The sequence below is a fragment of the Trematomus bernacchii genome, unplaced genomic scaffold (assembly GCF_902827165.1).
Source record: "Trematomus bernacchii unplaced genomic scaffold, fTreBer1.1, whole genome shotgun sequence".
Lineage (NCBI taxonomy): Eukaryota > Metazoa > Chordata > Actinopteri > Perciformes > Nototheniidae > Trematomus > Trematomus bernacchii.
Window position 1 is genome coordinate 26,689,104 of NW_022987720.1, and position 17,082 is coordinate 26,706,185.

The window sequence follows — 17,082 nt, forward strand, 5'->3', positions numbered from 1 at the left end:
CATAGTGCTTGCCTTTAATTAACTTTAGCAATCTGTGTGTTTACTGTACTTCTTAATGGGGGGTTAATTATACAGGGAATGTTTACTGAACTAAATTCAAATGAACAGAAACAAGAAAATATCTGCAGTTCTGGGTCAAACCTGCATAACATTAGCAACACAAAGTGTACTAATCGTGTGGGCAGTCAAAGCCCGGGATAAGCCTTGGGTTAGCACTGGCTGCATTTGAGTTGCTACAGCCTCTCACTGAAGCATGTTTTCTGGAGTTACCTCAAGCCGTCCTCCTGGAAAGGTTTTCTCCTTGCTGCGGGAAGATGAAACAAAAATATAATAATGTTCTTGTTTCTGCCGCTGAGGGCAACATTTCATTTCATTTCAAACCTTTATTTAACCAGATTGGTCCCATTGAGATCATAGATCTCTTTTTCAAGGGAGACCTGCAGCATATAGGTTCCACATGAAACATAAAACAATAAAGGACACCATACATTATATTTACAGGATACATTTACATAGTTATAGACATTTACAAGTACCCATAGTATCAACGAGCATTTCATTTAGCCTAGCTTTAAAAACATGCAGAGGAATGAGATTGCTCAGTTTCAATTCTTGATTGTTCCAAGCAAGTGGAGCTGCGCACATAAAAGCTGTCTTACCTAAGACAGTCCTTGCTCTTGGCACATCTAACAATACTACATCAACAGCCACTCAATGTCATGTGTTTTCAGTTGATGCACAATACTTTTTCATAGTTAAAATGCTCTATCTAAAATTCTGGCTTTATCTTACACATTGCATTGATAACTTCTGTGATTTTGATTATGTAGATTTATTTGTGGATTGAGGATTTGCTACCATCATTTAGGCTAAAAAAGAGATTATGTTGGGGGTTTTGTTCAGTTGGCTGGACACAACAGAACATCTGAAGAATAAAATGAATCACCTTTGGTTGTAACTGTGTTTTGGATGTGACAGATCATTCATTCACTTCTAACACTTCATGTGTTTCATATAAACCTCTCTGAATATTTTATGGCGTGTGTGTGTGTGTGTGTGTGTGTGTGTGCGTGCGTGCGTGCGTGCGTGCGTGCGTGCGTGCGTGCGTGCGTGCGTGCGTGCGTGCGTGCGTGTGTGTGTAATACAGGCTGGCGGTTCGGTGCTGTGTACGGAAAGTCTGGAGTGTTTCCCAGCGACTACGTCCGTCCTGTAGCGGCTCCGGACTTCCTGGTTCTCCCCGCTGAGCGCGTCGAGCCTCGGGACCGACAGGGACGGGTCGCTGCGTCTGCTGCTATCGCCGTAGCGATGGGCTCAGCGGTGGCTGCCCATGAGCTCGACCTCTCCACTGAGGTGCAGACCAGGAAGTTGTTTTACTCACATTACAGGAATATTCTTCTAAATCATGCCACACCAAGAAAATATGGGTGTGATAACAGTGTAAGGTAGAGAATACCAATTGATACATTTAACATAACGTATAACATTTAACGTGATTGCCCATTTAAGAGTTAATAAGTACGAATTACAGGTTTGGAGTGGGAATGAGTCTCCGATTTCAGCATGAACAAAACCCCTATATAGTATATTGCGATGCCAGCTGCTGTTTGGACAGTATATGTTGAAATGCTTTGTTTAGCAGAAATGGAGATATTTTCTATATAATGACATGTTTAGTGTTCCTTTAAACGCTATTGCAATGCTTAGCTTTATATTTCTGTGTGTGTGTGTGTGTGTGTGTGTGTGTGTGTGTGTGTGTGTGTGTGTGTGTGTGTGTATCAGGTAGTAAATGAGATGTATGGGGACGGTATGAGCGCGGAGCTGGACGATCTGCCTCTGCACGGCGGCCAGTACCAGATGGCTGAGTTTGCCAAGAAGTACTTCAGAGAGGCGCAGAAGAACAAGAGGTCAGACACACACTGGAGCGGCTGTTTTCTCTCAAACCAAAAACAAACTCAAAATGAAACTGCCACCTAGACTTTTTCAGTTTATTTTCTTAGGTTTTGATGTTGAACATTGGCTTCTACCTCCTCTCTTGCCTTGATAACAAATCATATTCCTTTTCCAACTAAAATAAGATCAATTAACTCAACAATACAATAAATGCATAACTGTTAAATAATCCAAAACAGTGACAAAATAATGCAACAAATGTGTCTTCAATTTACGACTAAAGTTTGTTCTCCCTGAGACAATTCAAACGGATATGAAAACACATACAGATCATAACGGCTGAATATATTTTGCCCACAGTGAACAGAAAGCCAAAAAGGGGAAGGAGGGCAGGGATCCTCATGACATGGTCAAATTCTCCAAGGTAAAGCAGCTGAGTTTGCTTCAAAGCACAATCATTCAAATATATGATTGTATTCTCTCATATTCTATCTTTTCAACAATATTGTGTTGTTTTGTTCCTTGCCTTGTGTTTGTCTCTGCAGTCTCCAATCCAGGAGTCTCTGATTGACTTCTCCGACAGTGGGATGAACAGAGTGGCTGTGGACATCTTCGTAGGTGAGAGGACACATAAATAATGTATATAGGAAGTAGAAGGTAGATATTAATAGTTTGCTGTCATAGAGGGAAATGAAAGGTCTTCAGGTCCAATTGAAACGGACAGAGGGACAAGAAAAAAGAAATACAACATTACTTCTGTTTCCTAAAATATTTAATTTCCATGTTGATTGACTTGTCCAGCTATAATGAAGTTCATGGGAGACTTCCCCCTGAAGGGTCAGACTGAACAGGACCTGGTCACCTCCGTACTGAAGGTACACACACCAAAACACACACACACACACACACACACACACCCACACACACACACACACACACACACACACACACACACACACACACACACACACACACACACACACACACACACTCTGACGTTGAATGGCTTAGAAAATATTAACGACATAAATACTTTGACTTACATGTGATGCGTTTAAGTGAAATTAAAGATCAACATAATTGTCTTCGTGAATGTGCTCATATATCCAGTTAAGTGCTGACCATGGCCTGATAAAGGATGAGTCTTACTGCCAGGTGATGAAGCAAGTGACCGCCAACACCAGCTCCAAACCGTAAAATACTTTTTCTTCATTTGACATCACGTGCGGCCTGATGGCTTGATCACAGTAGTGCTTCAATTTGTAGTGGTGTGTGTATGTTGTGCAGGGACAGTTGTCAGAGAGGATGGCGGCTGCTGTACATCCTGACAGCTTTCTATCGCTGCTCTGACGTCATGAAGCCCTTTATGTTGAAGTTCCTTCAGGACGCCTGTGAGAGTCCAGGGATGCAGTATCAAGGTAGATAATCCACTTATACATCAAACAAATCATAAATCCATCACTACCGTTCTGAAAGTATATCCTTGGTTATCCATCAATCTGTTACCTTTTTTTGACCCAGGTATTGCCAAGGCATGTGAGCAGAATCTGAGGAGGACCTTTCAATATGGCGGACGTATACAGTATCCCAACAGCATGGAACTCAAAGCTATGCTGGTTAGTCTCTAATTCAGCTATGCAGTCTTCTTACTGTACTTAATTTATATGTGGCTTGAAACAAGTTAAAAGGGTACCGAACTCAAGTTTTGTTCTCCTCTCTGATTGGTTGTTTGTGTGCAGGCTGGGCGGAGCTCCAAGAGACAGCTGTTCCTCCTGCCAGGCGGGATAGAAAGACACGTGAAAATCAAGACGTGTTCTGTGAGTGGCATACACACACACACACACACACACACACACACACACACACACACACACACACACACACACACACACACACACACACACACACACACACACACACACACACACACATATTTATTGATATTGCATTTCACCCATTGTGAAGAAAAGTACTGTGCTACTGTGTAACCTTTTTGGGCCTGACAGTAACATAACAAAAACCAAGATGCTGAATTTGTGCGTCAACATGACAACTGCATAACTGAATTATTTTGTTACTTCAGGTTGCTTTGGATGTCATCGAGGAGCTTTGCTATGAGATGGGACTGCACAGGGTGGAGGCTCTGGATGAATACGCCGTCTTTTTGGTCACACACAAAGGTAACAATGGTCTGAATGCAATAAGGCCTCCAATGCAAACCATCGCTATTTAAAGGATTGCACTATAGACAAAGGGATAATAACTTGTGTCTGTAGGTCAGAATGTGCGCCCTCTGAACAAGCGTGAGTACATCCTGGACATCGCCACAGAGGCCGAGCCGGTGGACGCCAGCTACAGTCTGTGGTTCAGGAGAGTGATATGGAGCATGGCTCTCAAACTGGACAACGAACTCTACGTCACCATGCACTATAACCAGGTAGAGGTCCACTGTATGAGAGGTTACATGGTGCTGTACAAGGGTGTATTAGGGTTACATTAACAACAACACATTTTGATATTTACTGAGATTATATTTGTAAGTTTAAGAGAAAAAGCAATACACAGCAAGTATGTGTTGTGACATGGTTGATCAAACCTTTCAAAGAGAAGCAAAAAGGTATATTTCCTTTAAAGATGACCCCTTATTCCTGCATTTTATCTACTTATCTACTATCTTCTCATAATATCACCCACCTGCCTCTGCTCCGTGATTTATTAAACTTTTCTTTTGTTAACTAAAATATCCCTAATATGCCGTTTGGCTCACTTTCTTCTATGGTTTAACAATGATTCACAGTATCACATTGCGATATAGTAGATATTACGCCTATTGTCGCCATTATCTCATTTCTTCCCCATGTTCTCCCAATAAACCATGGGAATTACAAGAGCCTCATCTCTGTGTGGATTGCCTTACAATCAGCTAACATCATTTGTAGCTTTCCAATTTGTGTGACAGCAGACTCACTTAAACCAGTTCAGTCCGACAAGGAAGCTGTATCAGGATTTCAAAACAAGCAGAAGCCTACAGAAAAATGAATACTTACAAAATGTAACTCTCTGTGTAACTTTCTCCAAGGTGTTGCCAGACTATTTGAAGGCGTTGCTGAGCGTGGTTCCTCAGGCGAAGGCGAGCGACCAGCATATGCAGCAGATCGCCAGACTGGCTGCTCTCCAGCACCGTGCCAAGGACACTGTCTACCTGCCCACCTTGTAAATACACGAAAGACACACACACAATTATTTTCCCCCCTTCACTATCAGTGCAGTGAGGTTTCCATTCAGTTTGACGATCCTGAACCTATTTACGCTAACACTAACACAAATGTTTTAAATACAATCTTTACCACTGCCTCTGAGTTATGACTGGTGTGTGTTTGTGTGTGTGTTTTAAGGCGTGACGTGCAGGAGTGTGTCCCTCCACAGTTCTACAGCAAACAGGGCTCCCAGCACTGGCTGAACATGACGACTCAGCACATGCAGCAGGTGCAGCCCTTAAACCCAAACCAGGCTCGAGCACAGTTCCTCGGTAAGACCACCGCTATGTGCTTTTGTATATCTTGGAAAGTGTGTTCCATGGACACTTATGTTATATATCTGATTTTGATTGTTCATCAATTCCACACAACTAATCAAATCTGAGTCAGAAGATCTGATTTAGAAACATCTGACAGACAAAAAGACAAGATAAGATGCTTCCATATTAAAAATAATACCCTGTTCTTTTTTCTGCCCAGGTCTGGTGAGTGCCTTCCCCATGTTCGGCTCCTCCTTCTTCTACATCCAGAGCTGTAGCTCCGCCTCCATCAGCGCGCCGTGCATCCTGGCCGTAAATCTGAACGGACTGCACTTTCTCAACAAGGACACTCATGTATGTCACCATCACACTTTAAACATCCACTCAAACACAAGGATCCAGCTTGTGTAATGTTGCATGCTTCACATTCCAGGAACAGCTGGAAAAATATGCTGGCAGCGGAGTGTGTGTCACGGAAGGAATTTGAAGCAGACAGAAGCCCTTTTTCGACATCGTATTATTTACACAATTTAAACCATAACCCTTTAAAACAAAGCCTTGGCTCCCCCTGTTGGTTATTGTGTTCACTTCTGCTTATTATAGTAAATCTTGTATTCTATGTGTTTTGACTTTAAATACCCGTGCATAGCTGTCTCTTTATGTGTGTTAAAGTTTATTAACTGTTAGTGTGTGTACTCTAACATTTATTTGGTTTTATTTATCTGTATGTATGTAATTAGGAGGCCATGGTGCGTTTCCCTCTGAAGGAAGTCCAGTCCACTCGCACTCAGAGACCAACTTCAGGCTCCAGCTATCCGTACGTGGAGATCATGATAGGAGACCTGCTCAACCAGCGAATCACACAACTGCAGCTGGAGCAGGTGTGTGTACGTGTGTGTATGTGTGTGTGTGACCAAATATATATTTGTGAGACACAGACACAAACAGAGGGAGTCGATAAAAAGAGCTGCTGTTCTAATTTGTATATGCAATGATTTTGAAGCATTTCACTCACCTTAAATACTTTTTTTCTGTGTGTGTGTGTGTGTGTGTGTGTGTGTGTGTGTGTGTGTGTGTGTGTGTGTGTGTGTGTGTGTGTGTGTGTGTGTGTGTGTGTGTTTTCAGGGCTTGGAGCTGTGCCGAGTCATCGCCATGCACATGGAGAACATGTTATCAGTCAGAGAAAAGAGACTCACTTTGCCACCAAGTGAAATCACCTTGCTGTAACACACACACACACGCACGCACGCACACACACACACACACACACACACACACACACACACACACACACACACACACACACACACACACACACACACACACACACACACACACACACACACACACACACACACACAATCTTATAGAAATCCCACCTCAATCTACCTCTATTTTAAAAATAATAATATTTTGTTATGATGACGTAATGTTTCTGTCGTGAGATTAACGAATGGCGTCGATGCTTCAACCAAAGATTTTCATCTACATTAATCTATACAATATCAAAGAAAATCAAATCATTCAAAATCTGAATTTCCCAAAGCCAAACTTTGTATGTTCAAATGGCTTTTTAAATATTCTTATTTGAGAAGCTGAATCAAGGGAATTTGGGGTATTTTGCTTTGAAATAAGATTTAAATGATCACACCCACAGCAATTACATAAATTATAAAATATATGTCCAGTGTATGTACAGACAGACCTGTACATTAAACACAAATACAACTGAGTTTCATGCATCCATGTGATAAAGAATTAATATCCTTTCAGACCGAAATCAAGAATGTTTTTAGTTCGACACTTTTAGCCAAAACTGTTTAAAATGTTGTCTGCCATGGCTGCTTTAAAGGAGATTAGCATAAAGGGTGGGTTGGCTTTCTACAAAGAAACTGAAGTGTGTAGCAAACCTAAATATAACCTTTCCTATTTATTCATCAAGAAGATATTTTATTTTTTATAATGATGCATTCTAAATGGCAAGCAAGAGAAGGCAGCCCCACATAAAACTTTCTTCCCTCTCATGAAATCAAGAGAAAGACATATTTTGGCACACAGTTAAAAGCCACATCGCTGAATTCTTTGCACTATTTAATTAGATTATTTATACAATGTATATATGTCTTGTAAATAGCTGTTGTACATAACGATGCAAATTCAATGCATATGAATAATGTTGTACATTAAAGTTTGTAGCATAAACAATGTGTTGTGTGAAACAGAACAATAATTGTGTTGCATTTTTATATTTTTGTATTAACTTGAGGGCTGTTATAAAGGAAGAAAACTCTTTATGAAACACACACAACTTTTCTTTCATATAATTCGATTTTTATATATAAAATCTATCAATAATACGATTATTGTTAACCCAAAAATTCGAATTAGTTGCTATAATTGATTTCAAATAGTTTATTGTTTTTACTATATGACTTTAACGATTTGTATTCTTCTTTATTTCAGTTTTCTCCACTTTATTTGTAGTTTTACAAATGTTATGGTTTGTGAGCTGAGCTGTGTGATTTTATTATTTTTGTATTTCTCTGCACAGGTCTGGAGGTTTTAAAGAGCTTTTCATAAATAAAGCTGTATTGTATTGTATTATATAAACCATAAATAATCCTTTTGATAAAGTCGTAAAATATAATTGGGTAAACAGAACTTGTCTCTTCTAACTGAAACTAGCCTTTTACTGTGTGTTAGCTTCATTTTACGTAACGCTCTCCCCGTTTAACGCATCATATTGACAGTTGTAAATGGAACGTTTATCCGGTGCGCTCCGTGCTACAAACCGAGCACTCCCTCTCCGCAGCTCCTGTCTCTGTGGGCGGTTTTTGAGTAAATTGCTCGCAGATTTCTTCACCCTCATTGGTTAACAACAACGGGGTCCGTGTGAACCGGGAAGAGGAGGGGGCTGTGGTCAAAGAGAGAGAGAGGAGGGAGGAGAGAGAGCCGCAGCAGCAGCAGCAGCAGCAGCAGCCCCGCTTTCAGCCTGCTGCATGGGGCTAGTCGGTTAGCTTAGCACCGCCTCTCCTGAACACCGGGTTTGTTACCTCCGTGTTTGCAGTTCCGGCTTCAAGATGATGAAGTTTCGGTTCCGTCGGCAGGGTACCGACCCGCAGAGAGAGAAGATTAAACAGGAGCTGTTCGCCTTCAACAAGGTAAAGTAACGGGACGGTGGAGAGAGAGAGGGAGGGAGAGAGAGAGAGAGGGAGAGAGGGTTTCCTCCTCTCCTCCTCTGCTGCTCCCCAAAACTATTATCTCAAAACGGGATTGGTTTTCTAACTGGAGCACTCTGCAGCATTTGCTCCTCTCTGTCTCTGTCTGGTTGCAGCTTGAGCAGAAAAACAGCTATTTAGTGCAGGCTGGAGTTGCTTTGTTGATGTGTGTGTGTGTGTGTGTGTGTGTGTGTGTGTGTGTGAGTGTGTGTGTGCGCTTGTGTGTGTTTGTGGGGTTCAGTTGTTTTCACAGCGTGTTAATTGGCTTTCACCCAAGCGAGGCCCGCGTTCAAAGTGAGCAGCACCAAGAAACTTATCTCTGCAGACCCTAGCATGACTGTAATTAACAACCACACACACTGACAGCCATAGGTGTCATTTATAGTGAAGACATGTCTCCACCACTTTTTGAAATGGCTGTTTTTGTCCCTATTGCTATTTCAAAGCACGATTTGTTAAATCTGTTTCGATAAATGGCTTGCACCAAGAGATTAAGCTTCTATAAAGGTTATTTGCACCATAAGAACACATGAAAGGCAGTGTATAGAATACACCACTGTGCATTGTCATTTGCATCTAGCCTAAGCCTATTAAACAATGATCAAAAACATGCATGCACTGATCAGTATCTTCAAGAAATCATGACTAGTTTTCTTCCTTTTCTTGATAATTATTGACTCTAATCTCAAACTGATCCATTCATTGCATTGCGTATAAATTGTATTTGTTGAAAATCTTCTGACACCCCACTATTTCTCAACCCAAAGTGACGCCCCTGCTGACAGGGATCATCAGGCTTCACATTAACAAGACTTTAGTTGTGTTGCAGCAGTTTGAGTTGTGTGTGTGAGACATGTTTGTATATCAATATCAATATTCAGGTATTGAACATGGCTGTCAGTGTGCTGATGGTTTCTGCATGTTAAAGCTTACAGGAGTGTATCTTCCTGGTGCTGAGAGCTCTTCTTGTTTCAGTGTGTTAGGGTCTGTGGGTGAAACCATGTGTGTCAGATTGAATACTCCCCTCCCTGACATCACATCCATATGGATATAAACCAGCTTGTGTACAGTAAACTTCAGCTTCCTGAAGCTTGAGTTTAAATTAGCAGGCTTTACTTCTTCCTCACTCGCAAGTATTCATCAGTTCACCTTTCTGTGAGCAAAATGCATTCAACTTTATCACTGTTGCTAAACTGGTGTGAGCTTAAATGTAGGTTACAGTCAATGGATTGTGTTGATGGTTGTGCATATTAAATCTGAGCTGCAGGCGGTCATGTTTTTGTTCATGATGGTGTGCATGTTAACACAGGGTCTACACTTATACACAACAATGCAACAAGCAAAGGTGACAAACACACGTTCTTGCTCAGGTAAAAGGACTCTGAAATGTACTCAAAGTATATAAAAAAACAAGTTATCTGAAAGACATTACTTCACGCCTTGTTTCAACAAGAGGCTGTCTCTGTTTATTAGTCCAACGCTTACAGAAGATATCGTCATATCGATCCAATTTGAAGACTATTTACTTTAATCTATTCCAAATTAAAGTAAAATAAAAGGCAATATATCTAAAATAACAAATCAATGTGCATATCAGTTTTTAATATCAGCATTAGAACTGGACACATTAGGAATAACACCACAACATCCATTCTGTCCTTTTTCCATTTGTTAAGGTTGAAATTGGTCTTTGTGTTTGCAAAGTGTGCCTCACTCACAAAGTGTGTCTCACTCACTCATTTCCAATATTTGTTGGAATGTCAGTGCCCATTATACATTTGACAGAGTTTTACAGTTTTGTTTTAAACAGAGTATATGGAAGTTGACTCGGTGGAATTGTGCATTGTGTGTCAAGTCCTTGAACTGTTTGTTGCGCTGTGACAACACACACACACACACACACACACACACTTGTTAGAGGTTTGGCACCAGCTGCCACCACTATCAGTGGTGGTCTCTCAACAGGAGTGTTACTTTGATGTGTGTGTGTGTGTGTGTAGTCAGACCGGCACTCTAAAGAAACAAAGAGTTAATGTTTTACCTCATCTCTGAGTTCCAAGCTAAATACCTAATTTCCATATTTCTCGGACTCAGGGACCCTCGGCTACAAAACTTTAAAGACCCCCTCGACCTCTTTTAAAGTGTGTTAGGGTATCTCTGGCGTCTACAAAGTGCTGCTGCTCTTCCTCTGATGATCTGAATGATTTCCCAGCTGTCTCGCCGTCTCCTGACACAGGCCAAAGGAAAAACTGTGAATTTATGTTAATCCCATTTTACAAAGTCTGAAACAAAGTATAAAATAAAATGCTGTCGCCCTCAGCGCTTCCCTCTAACTTTATTACGGGAGTCCTCCCTTTCAGACGCCTCACCGACTCTACAGACAGACAGCATGCACTCAGACAGGGTGTTAAATAAATCTGAGCATTTTTATTGTCTTGTGTCATCTCTGTTAACGTCTGTTTGTTTTTCCCACTCTTGCTCTTGTAGACTGTGGAGCATGGGTTTCCTCACCAGCCCAGTGCTTTGGCCTTTGACCCCAAACTGGAACTTATGGCCATCGGGACAAAGTCAGGAGCCATCAAAGTGTATCCTTTATTATCATTCAGATCATGCATCTAACAGAAGGGTTTTCTGGGCCATCAGTCACAGTAAGTTTTGGCGATACGTTGATATTTTTGAAATTACCAATTTTATTTATCACTAATCCTTAGTTTACTAATATGGCAGTTACAGGGCATATAACTGACGCTTTGTCCAAAGTGACTTGCATACACTTAAATACCGTAGACATCCCTATGGGAGCAATTTGTGACGTTAAAGGGGCCCTATAAGGCTCTTTGTGGTTTCCCTTTCCTATAATGTGTAATATAGGTGTGTGTGCATGTAAATGGTCTGCAAACGCTAAAATCCTAAATGAAAATTATCATAATAAGACCCTTTTTATTATCCTACCCAAGGACACTTCAACATGTTGTGTGTCAGGGCCTTGGGATAAAACCACAGACCCTCTGATTGGTAGACACCCTGTTACCCCCCCTGAGTCACAGCCCCATGACATACAAAGCATAAAGCATTTCTTAATCTGAATCCTAAGAATTATTAATGTTTGAACAATTAATCAGCTTGCAGTCCAAAATCTTAAAGTAGTTACACTGAATTAATCAGGGCAAGCGTGTCAGAAATGAGCCGGCACAAGAAATGAAATATGCACCAATTGATTTATAGAGGTTTATGTGTTTTCAAATAGTGAGAATGTATTGAGAGCACTTGCAGGAAATAACAAACTCCAAGCCCCTAAAATAACCCCTGAGGTGTGGCTCGTACGGAAACAGATTTTCTTCCGTTTCTGTTAGTTAACATCTTTGAAGTGCCACTCTGTTTATCTGCACATCAGCTCTGCAGTGCAGCTACTGTAGTGTGAGGGGAACAGAAGGCACTATTCTTACATCAGTCGTACTTTTTTCATGTCCTTTAGTGTAAGGTTTTGTCTGTTGTGCAGGTTGTAGGAAGAGAGCTTGTGATGCTTTCAAATACTGTCATTTAAAATCCATGGCTACACAAAGGGTCGACACTATTTATAGCTATTCATTGAGTTATGAGTAAAGAGCTGATGTTGGTTTTCTGGCTTTCATGATGCCTTGAGTATTGAGGAAATACTGATCAGATGGTGTGTGTGTTGGTGTGTGTGTGGTTGTGTGTGTTGTGTGTGTGTGGTGTGTGTGTGTGTGTTGTGGTGTGTGTGTGTGTGTGTGTGTGTGTGTGTGTGTGTGTGTGTGTGTGGTGTGTGTGTGTGTGTGTGTGTGTGTGTGTGTGTGTGTGTGTGTGTGTGTGTGTGTGTGTGTTGTGTGTGTGTGTGTGTGTGTGTGTGTGTGTGTGTGTGGTGTCGTTGTGTGGTGTCGTGACTGTGGTGGTGTGTGTGTGGTGGGTGTGTGTGGGTGTGCTGTGTTGTGTGTGTAGTGTAGTGTGTGTGTGGTGGTGTGTGTGTGTGTGTGTGTGTGTGTGGTGTGTGTGTGTGTGTGTGTGTGGTGTGTGTTGTGGTGTGTTGTGTGTGTGTGTGTGTGTGTATGTGTGTGTGTGTGCTGTTGTGTGTGTGTGTGTGTGTGTGTGTGTGTGTGTGTGTGTGTGTGTGCGTGTACACACTTAGTTTCCTCTTAAAAATGGGAGTATCAGGGAAAAGTTTAGTCACTTTATTTTTATTTTTTTACAATCTGGGTTTTGGTTTTAATAGTTGGTTTGGTTTAATAAGGTCTATTCCTCTTTTAGGTCATAGTAACATTGTTCTCACACAAACTAAATGTCAGCTACCTTAGATCTGTGGTTATTTTTAGATGGGCGTCTTGTAGGGGGAAGCAGCATAAGTGAGTACTAAACCAACCTTTAATTTCAAAGAGAAACTAGAAGGGCACTGGCATGCTCATAAGATGGAGCCTTTTCTAGAGTTGTGAAGATGTCCTTTTGACTTTGTTGTGTTCATGGCCTTTAAAGGAGACCTATCAAGCTATATTTGAATAATATATTGTAGGGCCATACCTATATAAGGTATATTTATACATTTTCTTTTTCAAAATACCAAACAGATCATGCATTTTAGCCATGCCTCATTTCGCTCTATTTTGATCTCCTCCACCCTGTCTTTGCATGCGCTGCAGCTGACCACGCCCCCCTGCAAAGGAGGGGGCCGAGTTACGAGCGTCGTGTTACCATGCTGTTACCATGCCACGGCAACCTCTCATTCCCCTGATAGGTGGAGAGTTGGCCATATAGGCGGAGCACCACTTTTGTGACGTAGAAAATAATTCAAATCTGTATCAGTTTTTATCAGATCCGTTGCAGCCCCGTTTTTAGAGATTTTGGGTATGGAGGAAAAGAGAGAGGGTTGTGTTTTCTGACACTTGGTGAGTTCCCTGACACACCGGGGACACATATTCATGTATAAAAGACGTACAAAGGTTTAAGTCTATGAGTGGAAACGATTTTGCCAAAAAATAATAATTCAGAGCAGTTTTAAGGGTTTTTAAAGACAAAGAAAATATGTTGCGGTTTGGTTCCTTTGTTTGCTGTGTGAGCAAGACTAACAAGGATTTGGAGAACAAGTTCCCAAATGTGTTTTATAGTTGAATGAAATCAAATGAGTAAATCTCGCAATGTTGACGAAATTGAAACGTAATTTGTTTATCCACCCCTAATTTTGATCTGCTCCAAAATTGATTGCGTTCTGCCATGGCCAAAGAAACACCTTTCCAGCTAGTTTCATAAAAAATGGGCCATTGGATTTTCCATCATCCTGCAGACCTCCTTTGCGGACGTAGTTAAAATGATTTCCTAAATTGTCCTTTTTAAACACCAATTACCTTTTGCAGTATGACTCACAGTACTTACTGAAGTAGTGTAAACACAGTTTCTCTCTGCTATTGACATTTTGGGTGCACTCTCTTTCAGTGTAACTCCTGTACAAAGGTTCAGATAACATGATCAAAAAGGGGGTTTGTTTACCACTTCTGATCATCTGACTGCTTGTGTTTTCCTGCCCTGTTGTACTCTGTTGTAAAACTGCACATCACTTCAATTACGTTTAGTGAGTAAAATGTCATTGTAGCCGATTGGACTGCTTTTCAGAGCTATGAAAATGAGACCAATGCTGTGTCTCAATTACGTACTTCTCTACTTATATTTGCTGTTTTGAGTGCTTAAGTGTGTCCTAATTGCGTATTATGGAAAATAAATGATGAGTATGCTGGATGATGCACTCTTTAAAAAGTTGAGTGTGAAATGCTGGACACTTCTTACACTCAGCGATCACCATCTTTGATTCGTAACATTAGCTACGCAACTAGCCGTGATTGCAGTTGCTAAAGTTAACGCAGCTCCAAACAGATACAAGTTTAACCTTTTGTTTTTTCACCATTTAAAGGTCCCCTATTATACTGTTTTTCATCAATATATTATAGGTCTCAGATATATACAAAACATGTCTCTGAAGTGTTTGTCTCCAAACACCAAACAGATCATTGCAGCATTACCCATAATCCCCTCTGTTTCAGCCCTGTTTCAAAAGTGCTGATTCTCTGTCTGTTACTTTAGATGAAAATAAGGAGCCCCTCCCCACGCCCCTCGAGAGATATTTGGTTAAAAAGAACACCATGGTGCTCTAGGAGGAGATTCAGGTGATAAGGTGGGGGGTGTTTACCTTGGTTGGTGATTGGCTAATGGTTACACAAGACAAAACATCGTTATGACATCATAAAGTGGCCAAAATCTGATCAGCTCATTTTCAGACAGGTTTTTATATAAATGGATCAGGACAAAAAGAGAGAGAATCTTTTTTCCTGAAACTTTCAGAATCTCTTTACACAGAGGGGACACATGGTGATGTAGAAGAGACATGAAAAAGTGGATTTTGCATAATAGGTGACCTTTTAAGTAATGTGCTACTTTACTGGTGTCGAGAAGTAGCCACTGTTAATTTGATAGGGTCAATCGAGCAGTCTGTAATGATGTTGTACCGCAAACAACTGCTGCTAGCTAGATAGCAAGCTAGCAGCAGTGATTGTCACTTCTGGTAAGGGTACAGCATCCTTGTGCAATGTGAGACCTGGTTTAAATTCACTCATTGCACAATTGTTTACAGTGTGCGACATGGGAGTGTACTAATGGGAAATATCCAAATTGAGACACAGCACAAGACCCAGAAACAAAACCTGTATTGTCATTATATAACCTATTTGGCAGATGTTTTCAACCCTTAGAAGTAATACCAGAATACCCACAAGGCATTTTTGATCGTGTGGTCATCAGTGGGAATCCAACCCCCAACCCCCTGCAGTTTAATACTGCGTCTGTTTGAGCAACACAGAATAAGAGAAGAGTAAAGCCGAGCTGGAAATGAGGTTTGGTTTGGCTCGTGAGATGCATCGCAGCAGCAGAGCCATCATTTAGCTCGTCAGTTGTGTCAGAAATTCCAGCAGCTTGGATCCTCACGCTCTGTCCACATGACAGGACCCTCTGATGTGTTATTGATCCCACTTTATCTTTTTATATGGCTGCCAACTGTCATTTCTACCATGACGTTTTTTGTGGTTTATAGCAGGCTAAAAGTCTGCTGCTTTGTTGTTTTAGGTTTGTTTGTTTCTTCTCTCGGTTAATGGTCATTGCTTTTAGAAAAGGAAGTTATTTAAAAGCATTTGTTAAGGGTGAATGTTGTGCTTGCTTGTCTCCCATGTTTTATTTTTTGTCTCGTGTAGTGCAGCTTCAGTGGAGGATTTATGAACACAAACAATTCAGTGTTTCAATCTGAATTTATGTCCATAGCAAATGTGTATGGTTATTTAAAGGGGCCCTATCATGCTCATTTTCAGGTGTATATCAGTATGTAGTGTCTCTACTGGGACATGTCTCCATGCTTTAATGTGCAAAAAGCTCTTTATTTTTCTCATACTGCCTGTGCTGCAGCACCTCTTTTCACCCTCTGTCTGAAACCAGAGCCCAGTCTGCTCTGATTGGTTAGCTGGACGGGCTCTGTTGTGATTGGTCAACCTCCTAGAGATGTCCCGCCCCTTAGCCTATCACGTACAATGTGTTGGAGCGCTAGCCAATAGAAGCACTAGTATTACATAGCGATGTGTTATGGAAATCACAATATCTCAATCTTTATTTATTGATATAGCACATTTGAAACAACCTCAGTTGACCTAAGTGCTGTTCAGGGAACACATATAAAATAACACAATAGGAGTAAAATAATAAACCAATAATTAAAAACAAGATACAAAGCACAATAACTAGGAACATATAAAACCACATACAAATATAAAAATGTTACGTTCAACTAGTATTAATATGGACTGGTGCAATATCCAAATGGCAGTAGGAGCAATATTTGGCTAAGATTTAAATCTGAATGAAGTATTGTGGAGGTGCTGAGAAGTCCCGCCCTACAAACTGTATTCTACAGACTATAAACAAATCCTTTTTTGTACAAATCCTCCTAAAAAATCACAATCATTTCATCTTAAGCATCTCAGTAAGTTTATTTGTTCCAGTCAATCTGTTTGAAGGCATTAATCAGAGTGTGAGGGAGGCTGGCTGTGTGTAATGTGTGCTGATGCATTAGCCTGGTGTGAATGGACTCTTTGAGATGCAGCTTTAAGAGAGAGAGAGGGGCCGGTGGTACCAGGCACTCACACGCAGAGGAGATGGAGGGATGGAGGGAGGGAGGGAGGGATGGAGGGATGGATGGAGATAAACAGAGAGGCAGTGAAGACAGGGGAGTGTAAAGGAAGGGGAGGAAAAATAACTCGACTACACGTCTATACCTACGACTGAAAAACGACTTGATACAGCGAGTCATCCTGTTTTTAACAAGGGCCCAGCTGCTGTTGGAATTTGTAGAAAAGCCTGCATGGATACCACAGGGAATGTCTGGAAAGATAACTGAAGTGAAAAGTTTCTTGTTTGACA

General features: G+C 41.0%; 2 protein-coding genes across 2 annotated transcripts in view; both read left to right on the top strand.

Annotated features, from left to right (window-relative positions):
- The window catches only part of myo15aa (myosin XVAa), a 36,152-nt gene extending 29,518 nt beyond the window's left edge, over positions 1 to 6,634 (top strand). Inside the window, 16 exon segments of the mRNA XM_034142268.1 lie at positions 1,148 to 1,350; positions 1,780 to 1,904; positions 2,251 to 2,314; positions 2,436 to 2,508; positions 2,692 to 2,765; positions 3,001 to 3,083; positions 3,178 to 3,308; positions 3,412 to 3,506; positions 3,630 to 3,707; positions 3,974 to 4,070; positions 4,167 to 4,327; positions 4,970 to 5,103; positions 5,286 to 5,419; positions 5,628 to 5,761; positions 6,148 to 6,288; positions 6,533 to 6,634. Coding sequence (XP_033998159.1) covers positions 1,148 to 1,350; positions 1,780 to 1,904; positions 2,251 to 2,314; positions 2,436 to 2,508; positions 2,692 to 2,765; positions 3,001 to 3,083; positions 3,178 to 3,308; positions 3,412 to 3,506; positions 3,630 to 3,707; positions 3,974 to 4,070; positions 4,167 to 4,327; positions 4,970 to 5,103; positions 5,286 to 5,419; positions 5,628 to 5,761; positions 6,148 to 6,288; positions 6,533 to 6,634 — 1,829 coding nt within the window.
- Positions 6,635 to 8,254: 1,620 nt separating this feature from the next.
- The window catches only part of llgl1 (LLGL scribble cell polarity complex component 1), a 45,785-nt gene continuing 36,957 nt past the window's right edge, over positions 8,255 to 17,082 (top strand). The window contains exons 1-2 of the mRNA XM_034142333.1: positions 8,255 to 8,568; positions 11,113 to 11,210. Of these exons, the coding sequence (XP_033998224.1) occupies positions 8,488 to 8,568; positions 11,113 to 11,210 (179 nt within the window). The 5' untranslated portion in view covers positions 8,255 to 8,487. The remainder of the gene's footprint in view (positions 8,569 to 11,112; positions 11,211 to 17,082) is intronic.